Source organism: Elgaria multicarinata, chromosome 1, assembly GCF_023053635.1.
Source record: "Elgaria multicarinata webbii isolate HBS135686 ecotype San Diego chromosome 1, rElgMul1.1.pri, whole genome shotgun sequence".
NCBI lineage: Eukaryota > Metazoa > Chordata > Lepidosauria > Squamata > Anguidae > Elgaria > Elgaria multicarinata.
The window spans coordinates 136187129-136202318 of record NC_086171.1 but is presented as its reverse complement, the minus strand read 5'-3'; the positions used below and the strand labels follow the sequence as shown (position 1 = coordinate 136202318).

General features: G+C 43.5%; 1 protein-coding gene across 1 annotated transcript in view; it reads left to right on the top strand.

Moving 5' to 3' along the window:
- Nucleotides 1–15190, top strand: part of TNNI3K (TNNI3 interacting kinase) — a 209668-nt gene that overhangs the window by 181285 nt on the left and 13193 nt on the right. Inside the window, exons 22-23 of the mRNA XM_063137406.1 lie at nucleotides 1718–1777; nucleotides 9345–9514. Coding sequence (XP_062993476.1) covers nucleotides 1718–1777; nucleotides 9345–9514 — 230 coding nt within the window. The remainder of the gene's footprint in view (nucleotides 1–1717; nucleotides 1778–9344; nucleotides 9515–15190) is intronic.

Here is a 15190-nt window from a genome sequence, read left to right as displayed (position 1 = left end):
CCTTCCTTAATCTGGTGCCCTCCAGATGTGTTGGAATGCATCTCCCATTTTTCCTAACTAGCCTGACTATTGGCCATTGAGAAAAAGGCATACACAATTAAACTGGCCATGCTGGCTGGGAATTATGGGAGTTGCAGTCCAAAATATCTGGAGAGCTCCAGCAGGGCCAGCATCAAAGGTAGGCATGGTTAGGCACCTGCTGAAGGCCTACAACTCAGCAGGAGCCAATGACAAGAGCTCCCTGGACATCCTCCTCCTCTTCACCATTGCAACCTGCTTGTTCATTGTAGCCCAGACAAAAGTGATGGTGAGAAGGATGCGCAGTTGATGCTATTGCCCTCTTGTTTGCTGGCTCTCTGTAATTAGTAGCAATGATAAGGAAGAGGAGGAAAATCAACAGGAGATGGTGACAACGGTGGTGAGAAGATAGATTCACTGAGATAGGACCCCTTTGAGGGCATCTTGCCAAAGGCATCTTGCTCTGGGCACCAGGTTGTGGAAGGTGAGTGTATCTAGTTCAGCTTCCTTTTCTCAACAGTGGCTAGTCAGATGCTTCTGGAAAACTGAGAAGCATGACATGAAAGTGATAGGACTTCCCCGTCGTTTGACCTCAAACCATACCACATACTGCCTCTGAACTTGGAAGTTCCTTCTAGTTCATTATTGTGCCCAATGGCCTTTAATAGATTTATCCTCCATGAATGTGTCTAATACCCTTTTAAAACCATCTAAGCCAGCTGTCATCACCCATCTTGTGGCAATGAATTCCATGAGTTATTAATGCATATTGAAGTACTTCTTTCCTGAATCTACCCCCACCTGATTTCATTGGATTATCCCAAGTTCTATTAGGAGAGATTGGGAGAAACATGTATCTCTTCTTTCTCTGCACTATTCATAATTTCATAACCCTCTTTCATTGCCAATCCCCAATTTAGTTGTGTGAAGTTTTTTCTGCCTCAACTAAAAATTCCTAAATGCTTCAGCCTTTCTTCGGAGAGCAGATGTTCCAACTCCTTGATCACCTTGGCTTCTCCTTTGTCCCCCTTTTCCAGATGTAGGATATCCTATTTGTCATGGGGCAACAAGAATGGTACATAGTATTCCCAATGTGGAATCATGACTTGATTCCAGATTTAGTCATCATCTGGATGGATCCATTGAAATTAATGAGACTTAATTAGTCATGACTTCCCTAAATCCTATTGATTTCAAGGAGACTACTATGATTAAATCTGGAACTCATCACATAGATTTATATCACACCATAGATTTAGGGCAGTATCCAATGATGTCATTCTGCTAATGCAAATTTCAGGGCAATGCATATCATTTAACATTTGCACTGAAGCTCATTGCCATTTTTGTCCCCCACTCGCCTTTTTTGGAAAGAGCCTTTTGGAACTCTTCACCGTCTGCTTGAGTTTTCATCTTCTTGAATCATTTTGTATCATCTGGAAACTTGGCTACCTCAGTACCTCACTATTCACCCCTGAGTACAATATGTCAGGAAAACATTGAGTGTTCTACTGAAATTATTCCTTATTCATCATAATAAATATAGCAGTGTTGCCAACACAGGTCAAATGCTTTTTAGAAATTGTAAATAAATGATTGGAAAATGTAAAAGGCACAGCATTTCTTTATTTCTGTCTTCAAGCAAAACATATTTAATTTCCCATATACTCATACTGTTATTGTGTCATTGTATTTTCAGGGAAGACCTGAATTTTCTGAAGTGGTCTCCAAATTAGAAGAGTGTCTATGCAATATTGAGGTAACATTATAACCTGTTGCACTCAGGAAATGTGAATGCATAGTTTTGAGCAAGTGTGATGCCTGGTTGATTGCTTACTGGAGAAAATCAGTCATTTTTCAAGATATACTACCAAATTTTCTCAAGCTGATTTGCTTCGCTATAACATAAGCTATTTGATGCAGAGGAGATAGAGCAAATAAATACCATTTAAAAACCGAAGAAACAAAAGCTAGCCCTTCATCCATAGAACCTAAGATCAGAAGTGATCATTATTCTCCCTGACAGGAGAGAAATAATAGCTTTTCAAATTTGAAGGTGGTATGATAGAGGCATAACTCCCCATGGTGTGTACAACACACTAATTTCTTTTTTTCCCTCCTCTGTCATCTTTGCTTGAACAGATTTTGCAGATTTTTGTAGCATTACAAAAACCTATATAACCTGTTTACCAGAGACAATAATGGGAATGAGTGTGTACACCACAAACAACAGTGCCTCTTTCATGTTCCTTACAGCAGCCTAAAAAATTTAAAAAAAAAAAAAAAGGAAAATAAAAGCCTCTCATCTCTTCAGTGGCCACCAACATTTGAACTGAACTATTCGAAGCTGTGGATACTGGTGGCTCTGATGTCAGTGGGGTGGTAAATGTGCTCCAGGTTTGTCAGAACTAGTCAGAGCTTTAAAGGAGTTATCCAAGGTGCGGACCTGGTTCTGACTGAAACCTGGAGTGGATTCATTGCCCCACTGACATCGGTGCCACTAGCACCCACTGATTCCAAGTCCAAATCCAATATTCGACACACATTACTGCAGTAGGGAAGTGGGACTGGGGGTGCATTTCTCAGGGAGAGGGCCCATAAGTTAAATGGTAAATCACATGTTTTGTATGCAGAAGGCCCTAGATTCAGTCCTTGCCATCTCCAGTTGGAAGAGGATCTCAGGCAGTAGGACATAAGAACATAAGAAGAGCCATGCTGGATCACATCAAGGGTCCATCTAGTCCAGCACTCTGTTCACACAGTGGCCAATCAGCTGTCAACCAGAGAACAACAAAGCAGGACATGGCATAACAGCACCCTCCCACCCATGTTCCCCAGCAACTGGTGCACACAGGCTTATTGCCTCAAATACTGGAGGTAGCACACAACCATGAGAAGACATTTACCTCAGAACATGTAGCACTGCTGCCAACTAGTATATACCACCCTTGCCCAAATTTATGCCCACCAGACTTTTAGGGTTACAAGTCTCAACTATTGGCCATACTGGCTGGTACTGCTGGGAGTTGTAGTTGAAAATATCGGATGAGCACCAGGTTAGGGAAGGCTGGGGTAGTTATTTTTGGCCTAAATGAACTAAAGCAGTGGTGGCCAAGTTTGGGAGGGCATGGGGCCACTCTCAGGCTGCATGCCTGCCATGACTATTGGTACCCTGCTGAATTCAATGGCAGCGGTAAAAAAACAACAACAACAACAACGAATTGCCACTGATTTTTGAAAGCCAACTGCTACAGAATGCTATAGTAGCCAAATTTAGTTTGTTTTCTAGCTAAATTTGGCCTTTGTGGCATTTTGCAGCAGTTTGCCCCTGAAAACTGGTGGCAAATTGGCTATTTGGGGGGCATCACAACAAATTTCAGCAGCATGAGAGGGGGCTGTGGGGCCATAATGTGGGTAGAGGGGTGGGGACATGCAGCCTGCAGGCCACATGGTGCCAACCCCTGAACTAAGTGGTCTAACTCAGGACCAAATTCGATGATAACACCCTATAAATCCTCTGAAAGACCAGCAAAGAAGTTTCCATACGCACTTCCCATGTGTATAAATATATATGGAGTTTAGAAGTAAAACCAAATTAGCAGGGAGGTAAGAGTTTGAAGGAGGAACAGGAAGTGAGAAGACAAAGGCAGGGTGTTAGAAAGGCAAGGAGAAAGCAGAAGGTTCTGTTTTGTAAGAAACTATCTTATTGTTTATATGAAGTTAGGAGTGGCTCCTTTGATCACCTAAGCAGTGTCGTATGAAACACTGGGGGTGGGTAGTGTAAAGATGTAGGGCTACGACAGAAAAGGCTCTGTGCCTGGTACTCACCAATCTTATCGCTTGCATTGGTGCACAAGAGAGCAGAGTATCCAATGCTGATGTTGAAGCTTGGGCAAGCTTGTGCCAGTGTAGGCTATCCTTTAGGTAACCGAGGCCCAAACTCCTTAGAGATTTATAGGCTAAATCCAACAATTTAAATTGGAACCAGAAATGAATAGGCACCCTGATGTAAGTGGCACAAAATAGGTGTAACATGATCTATATGCCTAACTGCACAAGTGTTCTTAGCAGGTGCATTCTGTACTAATTGTCATTTCTGGCCAATCTTCAAGGGCAGCCCTGTGTAAAGTAATTGCAGTAATCTAGCCCAGATGTAACCAGACCATATGTTACTGAGACAAGTTTAGTTTTCTCTACTACCTTCAAGTCCATGAAGAAACCTATTGCCCATTTTCATCCCATGTTGGCATGAAGAGAAACAATGCAAAACACTGGTACCTGACGCATTGCATTTGTCTTACAATGTCCCTAAGCAGAGCTCTTCCATGAAGAAATCCGAGCAGCCGTCTCTATCATTTATGCCACAAAAATGGCCAAACTACTACCCTCATGGTACTTACTTCTGGTTTTCTTTCCTTTGAACCTTTATAATCTGAAATGATGGAAAGGGCATATGCTTGCATTCAGGTTAGAGCATTATTGGCAATTAGGACATGCAAGAAAAGTTTTGCAAGAACAGATCCCCCAGATCATAGCAAAGGTCCTTGCTAAATGGGCTTAATTAACATAATGTGATTAAAATAAGTTGATTAGCACAAGCAAGATAGACTTCATCCACCTACAAGGGCTTACAAACAGTTTCAGGCTAGCATTTTAGTTTGAATATATTGTATAGAGCAGCCTTTCCCAACCTGGTGCCTTCGAGATGTTTTGGTCCACAACTCCCAGCATTTCTGGCCATTGGCCATGCTGGCTGGAGCGGATGGGAATTGAAGTCCAAAACATCTGGAGGGCACCAGGTTGGAGAAGGCTGGCATAGCCTAATGACCTAATAAAATGTAGGATTATTGTGAGAATGGATCAGAATATTTGAATTCCTGAAGTAGATTTATTAGCTTTACCTGTGATACATCAGGCCCTAGAATACTCTTTCTTCCCACACTGCTGGAGTAACATAAGCCACAGATCATGTGGGAAGAGTCTACACAATGGCTACAGTTCCTTGCATGTTGTCTGAGGATTCTCACTATATTTTGGTGGTATAGAAGGATGGTCTCCACAACTGGCCTCATGCCACTGAATGACAAAAGAAGCAGGCCTAAAAGGAGACCTTCCGCTTGGGTGACCATATGAAAAGGAGGACAGGGCTCCTTATCTTTAACAGTTGTATTGAAAAGGGAATTTCAGCAGATGTCATTTGTATATATGGGGAACCTGGGGAAATTTCCTCTTCTTCACAACAGCTAAAGCTGCAGGTGCCCTGCCCTCTTTTAAATCTGGTCACTCTAGTAGAGCTCCTGCACTTTAACTGTTGTGATGAAGAGGGAATTTCACCAGGTTCTCCATATATACAAATTACACCTGCTGAAATTCCCTTTTCTATGCAACTCTTAAAGATACAGGAGCCCTGTCCTCCTTTTCATATGGTCACCCTACCTTCTGCAGTAGAAGTATCCTTGGCAGGATCTATACTACAGCTTTAAAATGGATTATAACAGTAGTAACAACGATTGGGGCCCAGGACATACTTCATATATAGGTTTCATATCCTGCTTGGTACAGATCTGGCCCTTGAAGACCTGCCCAGAGCTCCCTAATTCGAGTTTCATGGGACCTGGGCTGTGGTTATAGAAAAAGCACACTGCACTCCATTCTCCATTGCCATTTTCAAGGACTCTACCCCAAAATTTGAAATCAAATTCTAGAGTTGAGCCCTGGCAAGCACTAGCTTACTTCAAACCTTCCGGCTTTGTCTTGGAGAAAGGTATCTCTCACAATGGTGAAAGGAGAAAAGACCGGATCAGTTTCTAAAACTATCGGCTGAGTCAGTTGAACTTAACGTCAGCCTACGGCTAATAAACACCTGGCTGTTTGGAGCCTTTGGCCAAGAAACGATAGATGATAAAATTGGTGACGTGGTTGATTTTAGCAGCCAGTTCTTGGAATTACACTTCTATGCCATGTGTGTGTTGTATGAGTTTCCCCTCCCTTCGAAGTATATCAGCACTCTTGAGCTGAAGGGTCAAAGGAGTGACTCCTATCATTGATTTGATTTTTCAAGCTCCAGCTGCAGCAGGTTACTTTATATGTAGGTGGAAGTGCTTTTAAGAGGGTGTGTGTGGGTGGGTGTGTGTTTTGGTTTGGGGGCAATGTGAAGCGGTATATCACGAGTAACTGTGCTGTCTCACAGGAGAGCTAGCGAGCTCCTGTGATACATCGGCAGCAGTTCATGCAGGATTAAATCTGGGGCGTGAGCTTGTGTAAGTCACAGAAAGGAGAGCAATATTTAGCCAGATAAAATACATCCTATATCCATCAACAAAGCAACCTCAGGGTAACGTTTAAGAGAGCAAATGCCACGTAAAGGGAATTCATCTTCAGAATCTTAGTCAGTCATGTGAAACAAGCCTGACTAAGATAGGCCCTTCACCTCCTTTATCAGAAAAATGACTGTTCCTTTTTGATATTGGCTTCTGAAAAGTTTTACACCTCCAAACATAGCTTCTTGGCCCTGCAGTTGTACTTTACTGCTTCTCTGGCTGCATTCAGACAACATGATAGTCAGCAGTGGGAGTAATAATCAATTCAACAATTGTTTATTCCCACACAACATGATAATAATCAACTGTGGTGTGGATTAGGATCAGCACTGAGTTGACTATTAGTCCATGCTGAGTTGACACACTCATCCCCTGCCCTCTTTCCCCCCTCAGTCTTCCCACTACTATCCCATCAGCCATTGCTGCCGAAAATCTATCCTGCTAGCTGGGCTAGAGCTGCAGCCACTGCTTTGACTGCTCTTGCCGTGCAACTCTGTGGCTGATAAAATAACCAATGGTGGCCAAGGAAATAACCAACAGTGCCCTCCACACAACACAATTACCAATGGTGGTTCAAATAGCCAACTTTGCACAGTGTTGGTTATTTGCATTGGTTGTTTCAGCCAAATAACCAACTGCTGGTTAAAACTCCCTCCACACAACATGATAACCCATGATGGGTTAATTAACTAACCTTTGACTATTTAAACCACCATTGGTCCCTCAGTGACCACACTATTTAAACCTCTGTGTTGTTGCCTATAAACTCATTAATCCCCCCTAAGGCAACAACAAAATTATCCACTTTTGTCATCCTACAGACCTTATTTCATAATTTTTAACTCAGTGATTATCCTGAGTAAAGTATTCAACAACAACGATCATTCATAAATGAGCATGAGAATACCTCTGAGGCTTACATTATTTTTTTCATTTGATAAAGGTGATGATTTACCATGTTCTTTAATTGGTGAAATCCAAAAGTTTCCAAAAATAGAGCTACCTGGGCTTGTTCAGACACATATTTTTCTACCCAATATGAGAAGAGAGCAAACACTGGGTTTAAACAAACCATAACTGTGTCCTATGTCAAAGAGTGCTTATCAATGGTACCTTTTCAAACTGGGGGGAGGTAATGAGTGGAGTACTGCAGGGCTCAGTCCTGGGCCCAGTGCTCTTCAACATTTTTATTAATGACTTGTACGAGGAGGTACAGGGACTTCCTGACTGTTAGAGCAGTACAACAGTGGAACCAATTACCCAGGGAGGTAGTGGGCTCTCCCACATTAGAGGCATTCAAGATGCAGCTGGACAGCCATCTGTCAGAGATGCTTTAACGTGGATTTCTGCATTGAGCAGGGGTTGGACTTGATGGCCTTATAGGCCCCTTCCAACTCTACTATTCTAAGATTCTACAATCTAGCTCTCACTAGGTAAGGTGTAACTATATGCTCCTATGAGCTCCCTGAACCCTATGTCTATGTTACTCTTTTATTGTAAATCACCCAGAGAGATTCAGCTATGGGGCGGTACATAAATGTAATAAATAAAATAAATAAATAAATTTCAGCCTCACTGTGGATCGTTTCCAAGAGATTCCATATACGAATGAATCTGACATCATGAATTACTTTCTACTTGGGAGAACATAGTGAAGAGAGGAGGGAAGAATATACATGAGGCTAACATTGGGTAGAATTTATTTTTGCATGAAAGATCTTTATCTAAAACAGGGATTGAACAACCTTTTGGGCCTGGAGAGGCAAGCGCAGACTCGGAAGTCAGAAACCGTATGCACACATGCACAAACATACACACACTCTCACATCCTAGTGATCCTGTGGCAGATCACTCTTTCCCTGCTGGTAGCAGTGGTGGGGAAAGAGTGATCTGTAGGAGGATCCCTGGGGGAGAATTGGGAGAGTGGGTCCAATCAGGAAATTAGTGGCAGGGAGGAGAATTGGGTGCTGACAGGAGGGTCAAGGCACCTGTTGAGGGCTACATGCAGACTGAGGCCATGGGTTGTGTACCCGATATAGAATATTGCACTTTTAATAGGAGAACCTGTAAAGATAATCCCCCTTTAAAAAACACACTAAACATTTGTCCTATGGATAGTATGGTAAATAATAACAGTTCTCAACCATTATGGGCCCTTGGCAATGATCATCACATGCCACTGATGTGGTAAATTGCAAAGAGGTAACACCAAATGCCCACAATAGACTATTTGCACAACATGGTTGGATAAATTCCTGGACGAGAAGGCTACTAGTCCTGATGGCTATGTGCTACCTCCGGTATCCGAGGCAGGAGGCCTATATGTACCAGTTGCTGGGGAACATGGACAGTAGGCTGATGATGCACCTGTGTCCTGCTTATGGTTTCCTGGTTGACAGCTGGTGGGCCACTGTGTGAACTGTGTGCTGGACTAGATGGACCTTTGGTCTGATTCAGCATAGTTCTTCTTATGTCCTTACGGCAGTCAGATTAGAACTGGGCCATAGAAAGGCCCAGCTGGCTTTACCTTCCACTGATTTCCGGCTATTCAGAAATTTGGACTCACTGTTTGCATTTGGGTCGCATCAGGCACAAGTGGATAAAGTGACAGTGCTACACTAACATTTAAAGCAGCTCTATTACGGTCCATGATAAGGAAGTTCTCCCCCTTGTGGGGTGTTTCCAGCAAGCAGCCAGAAGCAGCCGGAGCAAGGGCCTTTCCCTAGCCTGTGCTCAGAACATGTAAGTGAAAGCGACAGCTTCGTCCCCTGAAAAAGAAATATAACGGAATGCTTTGCGCAGGTTACAATGCTGACCATCTCCTTGGCAACCAGTTCCGTATAAAAAGAAATCTAGCATAACAATAGCAGTAGAAATGACTGAGGGTTACAGGAAATGTACTTGTGTGATGTACCCCAAATGCTGAGTGCTGCTATCAGTCTTTCTGGCAAGACCGTGCTGGTTGTCATGGGTCGATATTGACAAGGTCCCCTTTGTTCAACCCAGCTGATGTCACCAGCCTCCAGCAACAGCAGCGGCTCCCTTTCTCCTTCCTCATCTTCGGATTGCTTGGCTGCTCGAGGATGCCCCGGCCGTAGCCACGTCGCTGCTCTGCGTAGTCGCTTTGAGTTGGAATACGCCTTGAATGCCAGAGCTTATGCGGTCTGGTCGCAAAGGTAAGAACGCACCTTGGAAGGAGGGGGGATTCCTTTCTTGACCTGTAGAGCTGCTCAGAGCAGCCAGGGACTTCTTGAGGCTGCCTGGACAGCTCCTTGCCCTTAGAAGAAGGCAACAGAAAGCATCACAGAAAGAAAACCACCCTCTCAATTTTGAGGAGACACAACGTAACTTTTGGGAGTCACTGAGCAGACATGGGCAGCAACAGCAGCAGAAACACTTAGTCCTAGAAAGTCTGATATGTATTGAAGTAAAAGAAGCAGTGGAAATATTCTGGGTAAGATGTGGTACATGCCATAACTGGAAGCGAGCAGGGAGATGCTGGATTTTTGGTGTCTCAGCCCCACGGCCATTTCACATCTGACACTCTTGAATTTGGCCCCATCTGATTTGGATTTAGCGCTGCCTCAATCTCTGAGATGTACAACCGTGTACTTTCCTGCCCCCCCCCTCCATTTGCAACCTACCAGAGGCAAGTGGTGCATTAGAGCACCTAAGGATATTACAGCACAGACTGAGGGCTCCATCACACCAGAGATTTAGTGCACTCTCACCATGCCTGGTGTGTGAATTTGCAGCACAGTACTCACATGACACCATGCCGGTCCTGCTGACACCCCACCTCTTTCCCAGCCTTTCCTGTCTTTTCCTAGAACTCCTAAAGTCTGGATTATTTCCTCTAAGTGCGTTTTCCTTTGTTGGGGGTGTGTGCTGTGACAGGAGTCTGGCTGTTGGCTTGAATGGATTGCATCAGGTTCTGGCAGGGAAAAGCGATCTCTCCCAACAGACAGCTCCAAACCTCAATATAAAACCCAGACCACGCATCCCAGGCTCAAAAGTGTTTTGTTTTTTTAATTGTACAACGCCCAAATCTCTGCAGAGACAGGATTGTACTCCCTCAATGCCCCCAAAGAGCCAGACTAAAAGGGTCATTCCGTTTTTGCCAGGCAGAAAGGTGGTCTGATTGAAGGACTCATCTGACAGGACCTGTCTTGTTAAAGGGGGGAAGGAGCAACCAATGAACTGGAGGGAGAAAGAGAAGGGGTGAGATAGACTGGAAGAGCAAACAAGTGAAAGAGCGTTGGAGGTAAAAAAAATGTGGAGTCAAAGCGGGTGGGGGATTACGTGTGATGGAGCTCTATGGCTGTGACTGCTGCAGCAAAGTTTTGGATGCCGTGACACTTGCTTGTGCAGCATTCAGATTACTGGGTATCATGGGAAATGTAGTTTCCATGGTCTTCTGCATCAATAGATGTCTCACTTCCAGTGAAGCTCTAGGAACTGATTCCTCTAAGCCAGGGGTGCAGAACCGCAGTCTTGGGATCCAATTCAGCCCTCCTGGAGGACCCTACAGGGTTCCCCAGATGACCACGCCCCTTCCCCTGTCCCCACCCCTTTCCCCCAACCACCAATCATTTGGCTGTTTCCTGGCTTTTGTGCAATTTTTTCCCCATTCTAAAGGGTTGGAATGCCACTCCTAAGGCTTCGTTACTGGAAGGAAGAGCTTTCAGCTAAACTATACTGGTATTTTTATGCCTTTTTGCCTTCAGCCTTGCCCACACCTGGAATGCAGCCCCCAAGGACCTAAGCCCTCTGGTGTGGTGTTGATATCATTGGCATATGTGCCAGTGCCCAAGTGACTGATAGGGAGCCCAGATTTTAACCCAGAAAGGCAGCTGTATAATAAACATCTTGATGATAACCACACCATCCCTCTTTTGCAAAAGATAACAACTGCTTACGCAGCCTTCGCGCTACAAAACCCACAATGTAGCGTGATTGTGAGTAAAACATGGCTGCATGAATGCATCGGAGCTTTCATGATTTTATTTCTATCAGGTCCAATGCATTACAAGCCTTGCAACTAAGAATCTAGTCCCTGGATTGGCTTTTTCCTCCTCCCTCCTCCTCCCCTTTGCTTTTCTTGTCATGTCTTTTTGATTATAAGCCTGTGGGCAGGGACTGTCACATTTCTTATCTTTGTCAGCCACCTTGGGAGCCCTTTTGGCTAAAAGGCGGGATAAAAATGATGTAAATGAATAAATAATACCCTTTACGTGGTGGAACACAATCTAGAGTGCACATGCTGAGACACTCTGTATTTAAAAGTATGTTTCTAATGCTCATCTGGCAAAAAAGAAAGATCAACAACTAAAGTGAGGGGGAAACAATCGGGTTCAGAAAGTGTTAGAAGGATTTTATATTAGTTCCTCTTTTGTGTTGCAGCATATAATAGATTTGCATGGAAAGAATGAGCGAGTGACACATTTAGGTTACTCTATAGATACCCAAGAGGGTGAGAAAAGTAGTTATCACAGCAGCCTCCCTGCTACTGTAATTTAATGTTCATCTCAGTACGCCACCCAAGCTCATTAGCTTGCTGAAATGGGTTCCTGTATAACCCAAAGGGTTACAGAACCATTCCCCCCCACACACACTCCAATTCTGTGCAATACAAATTAACTAACTCCAGTCCTATAAATAGAACGCTGAAAGAGTTACCCAGAGGCAAAATGTAAAGTAAAATGAAGATGGTTTCTGCAGATTCAGTGTTTTTTTCAATTATACAACACACTGAGATGATTAATGACCTAGCTTTCTAATGACAATAGTTTCTTGAGGCTTTAATTTAACACACACACACACACACACAAATTGAGAGAGGGACTGAGTCTGCTCCATGCTCTCATCTATTGCAGTACATTGTTACATGTTTCATATCTTCCAGCTCATCTTAGCTGCCCAAAGTAGGAGGATGCACACAATGGAAAAGAACGTTGGCCTCGCTCATTTTGCTTTGCACCATTCCCACCCACCCACAAAGTTAAAGAGGCATGAAATTACCTGCACAGTTCTTGTCCTGTGAACTTAGTCCGTGTGTGTGTGTGTGAGAGAGAGAGAGAGACAGAATAACACTGTAGTGCTCCAATAGATACTGTCTGAATTTGGGATGAAGGCTTGGGTCAGAATCTTGATCAGCCTTCCTCAGACTGGTGCCCTTCAAATGGGTTGGACCACAGCTGCCCAAGACATCTGGAGGGCTCCAGGTTGGGGAAGGCAAATCTAGACAATATCTTTTGATATGTGCAGGAGCTTTTCCACATGCACCCAAGTTTCTTACTCTCCCCAAAACCAAACAACTCTTCATGCTGTGGGCAGTTTGCAGAGGCTACTGTGGGAAGGAGGGGGGCCTAGTCTTAGTAGTCCTAGGCCAACTCACAAGACTCTGCATCTAGGTCCCAGGACATACTCCAGTGTAATAATTTTCAATCATTTGGTGCTGTTTATTTCTTTTATTGTTGTGTTTTTAATCATGTTTGTATTTATTTGTTTTTATTTTTGAACTCAGATTTTGTTTTTAATCTGCATTTGCTTGTTAGCTGCCTCAAGGGCCATTTTTGTCAAAAAGATGGGATATAAATAAATAAATAAATAAATAAATAAATAAATAAATAAAGGGCTGAAGGCAAGGCACATGAGGTAGCCATTTTGCTGAAGCTCACCACATCTTGGTCTGGTCACTTAGTGCCTGGATTAGAGGCTGCGTGGAAAGAATGCTACATATGCCATCTTGAGTTCCATCATTAAATGGAAAGAAAGAAGAAAAATATGTTGTTAGAGAACCAGAAAAACTCCTTTAATTGGGAAGCCTTTTTCATTACTAGTTTGATACACTAGCGTTATAGAAATTAAAACTAATCCCAAGATTTCCATAAAAGTAGACTAACAAACCAAAGACCAGGAAACAGGAAGTATGTTCTAGGTTTTTTTGTCTTGTTGTTTTATTTCTTCATAGAGCTCAAGGACATTTGCATGGCTTCCCCCATTCTATCCTCAAAATAACCTGTGAAGTAGGTTAGGCTGAGAGATAATGACAGGTCCAAGATCACCCAGTAAGCTTCATAGTCAAGTGGGAATTCAAACCTGAGAGCAAACAACTTGTAAATGACATGCTAATTGCACAACATGTAGCTGAAGGTAAGCTGTTAATTTATTCTAGTGTAAGGCCACACAGTCTGATTCAGATCAAGACGTCCATTCAGGTGATCATATGAAAAGGAGGACAGGGCTCCTGTATATTTAAGAGTTGTATAGAAAAGGGAATTTCAGCAGGTGTCATTAACCTGTCAACCATAGACAGGTTAAAAAGGGGGGCCTCCACTGATGCCAATAGAGACTTTAAAAAGTGGGGGGAGGTAAACCTCTATTGTCACCAATGGAAAAATGGTGACAGGGAAGGTCTAATCCTCTGGTCCCTGTGTGTGGTGGTTCCAGTCCAAATTGGGGCCTTGCATGCAGTGCTGGTTCAATGTATTGGAAGTCCCTTGGGCAAGACACCCTTGATGGACCCCTTCCCTCAGTGACCATACATAGTTACCACCACTGTCACCTCCTGCTATTGCCCCTCATCCTCTTTCTCATCCGTGTCCGAAAACTCATGAGTAAGTAGGCAGCGGCCTCTGCTGCTCCTCCTCCTTCTCCCCATAACCATTGCCTGGGCAAGAGCAAGAGGCAGGTGAACCAGCAGGTTGCCATGGTGATTAAGGAGAAGGAGCTGCTGTCCGTGAGCCCTCTGCTGGAGTGTGGGCATCAGCAAGGGCCTAACCATGCTGACCCTTCACACCATCTCTGCTGATATGGTTACACATGAGTAAATAGAAAAACAAAGCTTCAGCTACACACACTACGCAATAAGCGTAATGTGTAGTTTAGTTTTGAGTCTTCTCAGTCTGACATTCTAACCGCTATACCACACTGGCTCTCTGGCCATCTAATCTCCTTCTCCTTCTCCGTGAGCCCCTGCCAAAGGAAGTGAGGCAGGTGGCTACCAGGAGGAGGGCCTTCTCTGCTGTGGCACCCCGGCTGTGGAATGAGCTCCCTAAGGAGGTTCGCTTGGCACCTACATTATATGCTTTTAGACGCCAGGTGAAGACCTTTTTATTCTCCCAACATTTTAACAATCTATAAATTTTAAATAACATGGTTTAAATTTGTAATTTTGTATTGCTGCTGTTTTTATCTGGTTGAGCTTTTATATTGTATTTTATATTATGGTTTTTTACTGTTGTTTTATACTTTGAATGGTTTTAATTTTTGTGAACCGCCCAGAGAGCTCCGGCTATTGGGCGGTATAGAAATGTAATAAATAAATAAATAAATAAATTTGGTCCTCTGAACCCCACTAGATTTGGTCTAAACTCCCCCCTCTTCTTTTTAAGGAAATTCAGCACTATCGATGCAACCAGTGGCACACTTCTTGTCTGGCCAATACACCTTCTTCCTAGCCAGACTCATGAGATTCCAGTAATTGATAACTGTTAAGGAAGATCACTCTCTTGATAGTTATAATATCCTTTCATGATCTCAGCTGCCTTGGTACAAAGCACACTTGTCCGTTGGGTATGTCTTAATCTGCAAGGGAAAACATTTAGAAACCCCCCACTCCACCCCATTTCCTCATGTCATTTAGCCCTGAAAAGAAACTGGGAAAATCAAACAACAGCAACAACCTAGAATGGATTAGGTTACTACATTTGAATATTAAACCTCAAGAAACCTCAAAGACACTAAGGGCGGTGTATATAGAATTATCCCATTCAATGACCCTGTGAGGTAGGCAAGGCTGAAAGAGAGTGGCTGGGCCAGAGTCAGTCAGTGAACTTCATGTCTCAGTG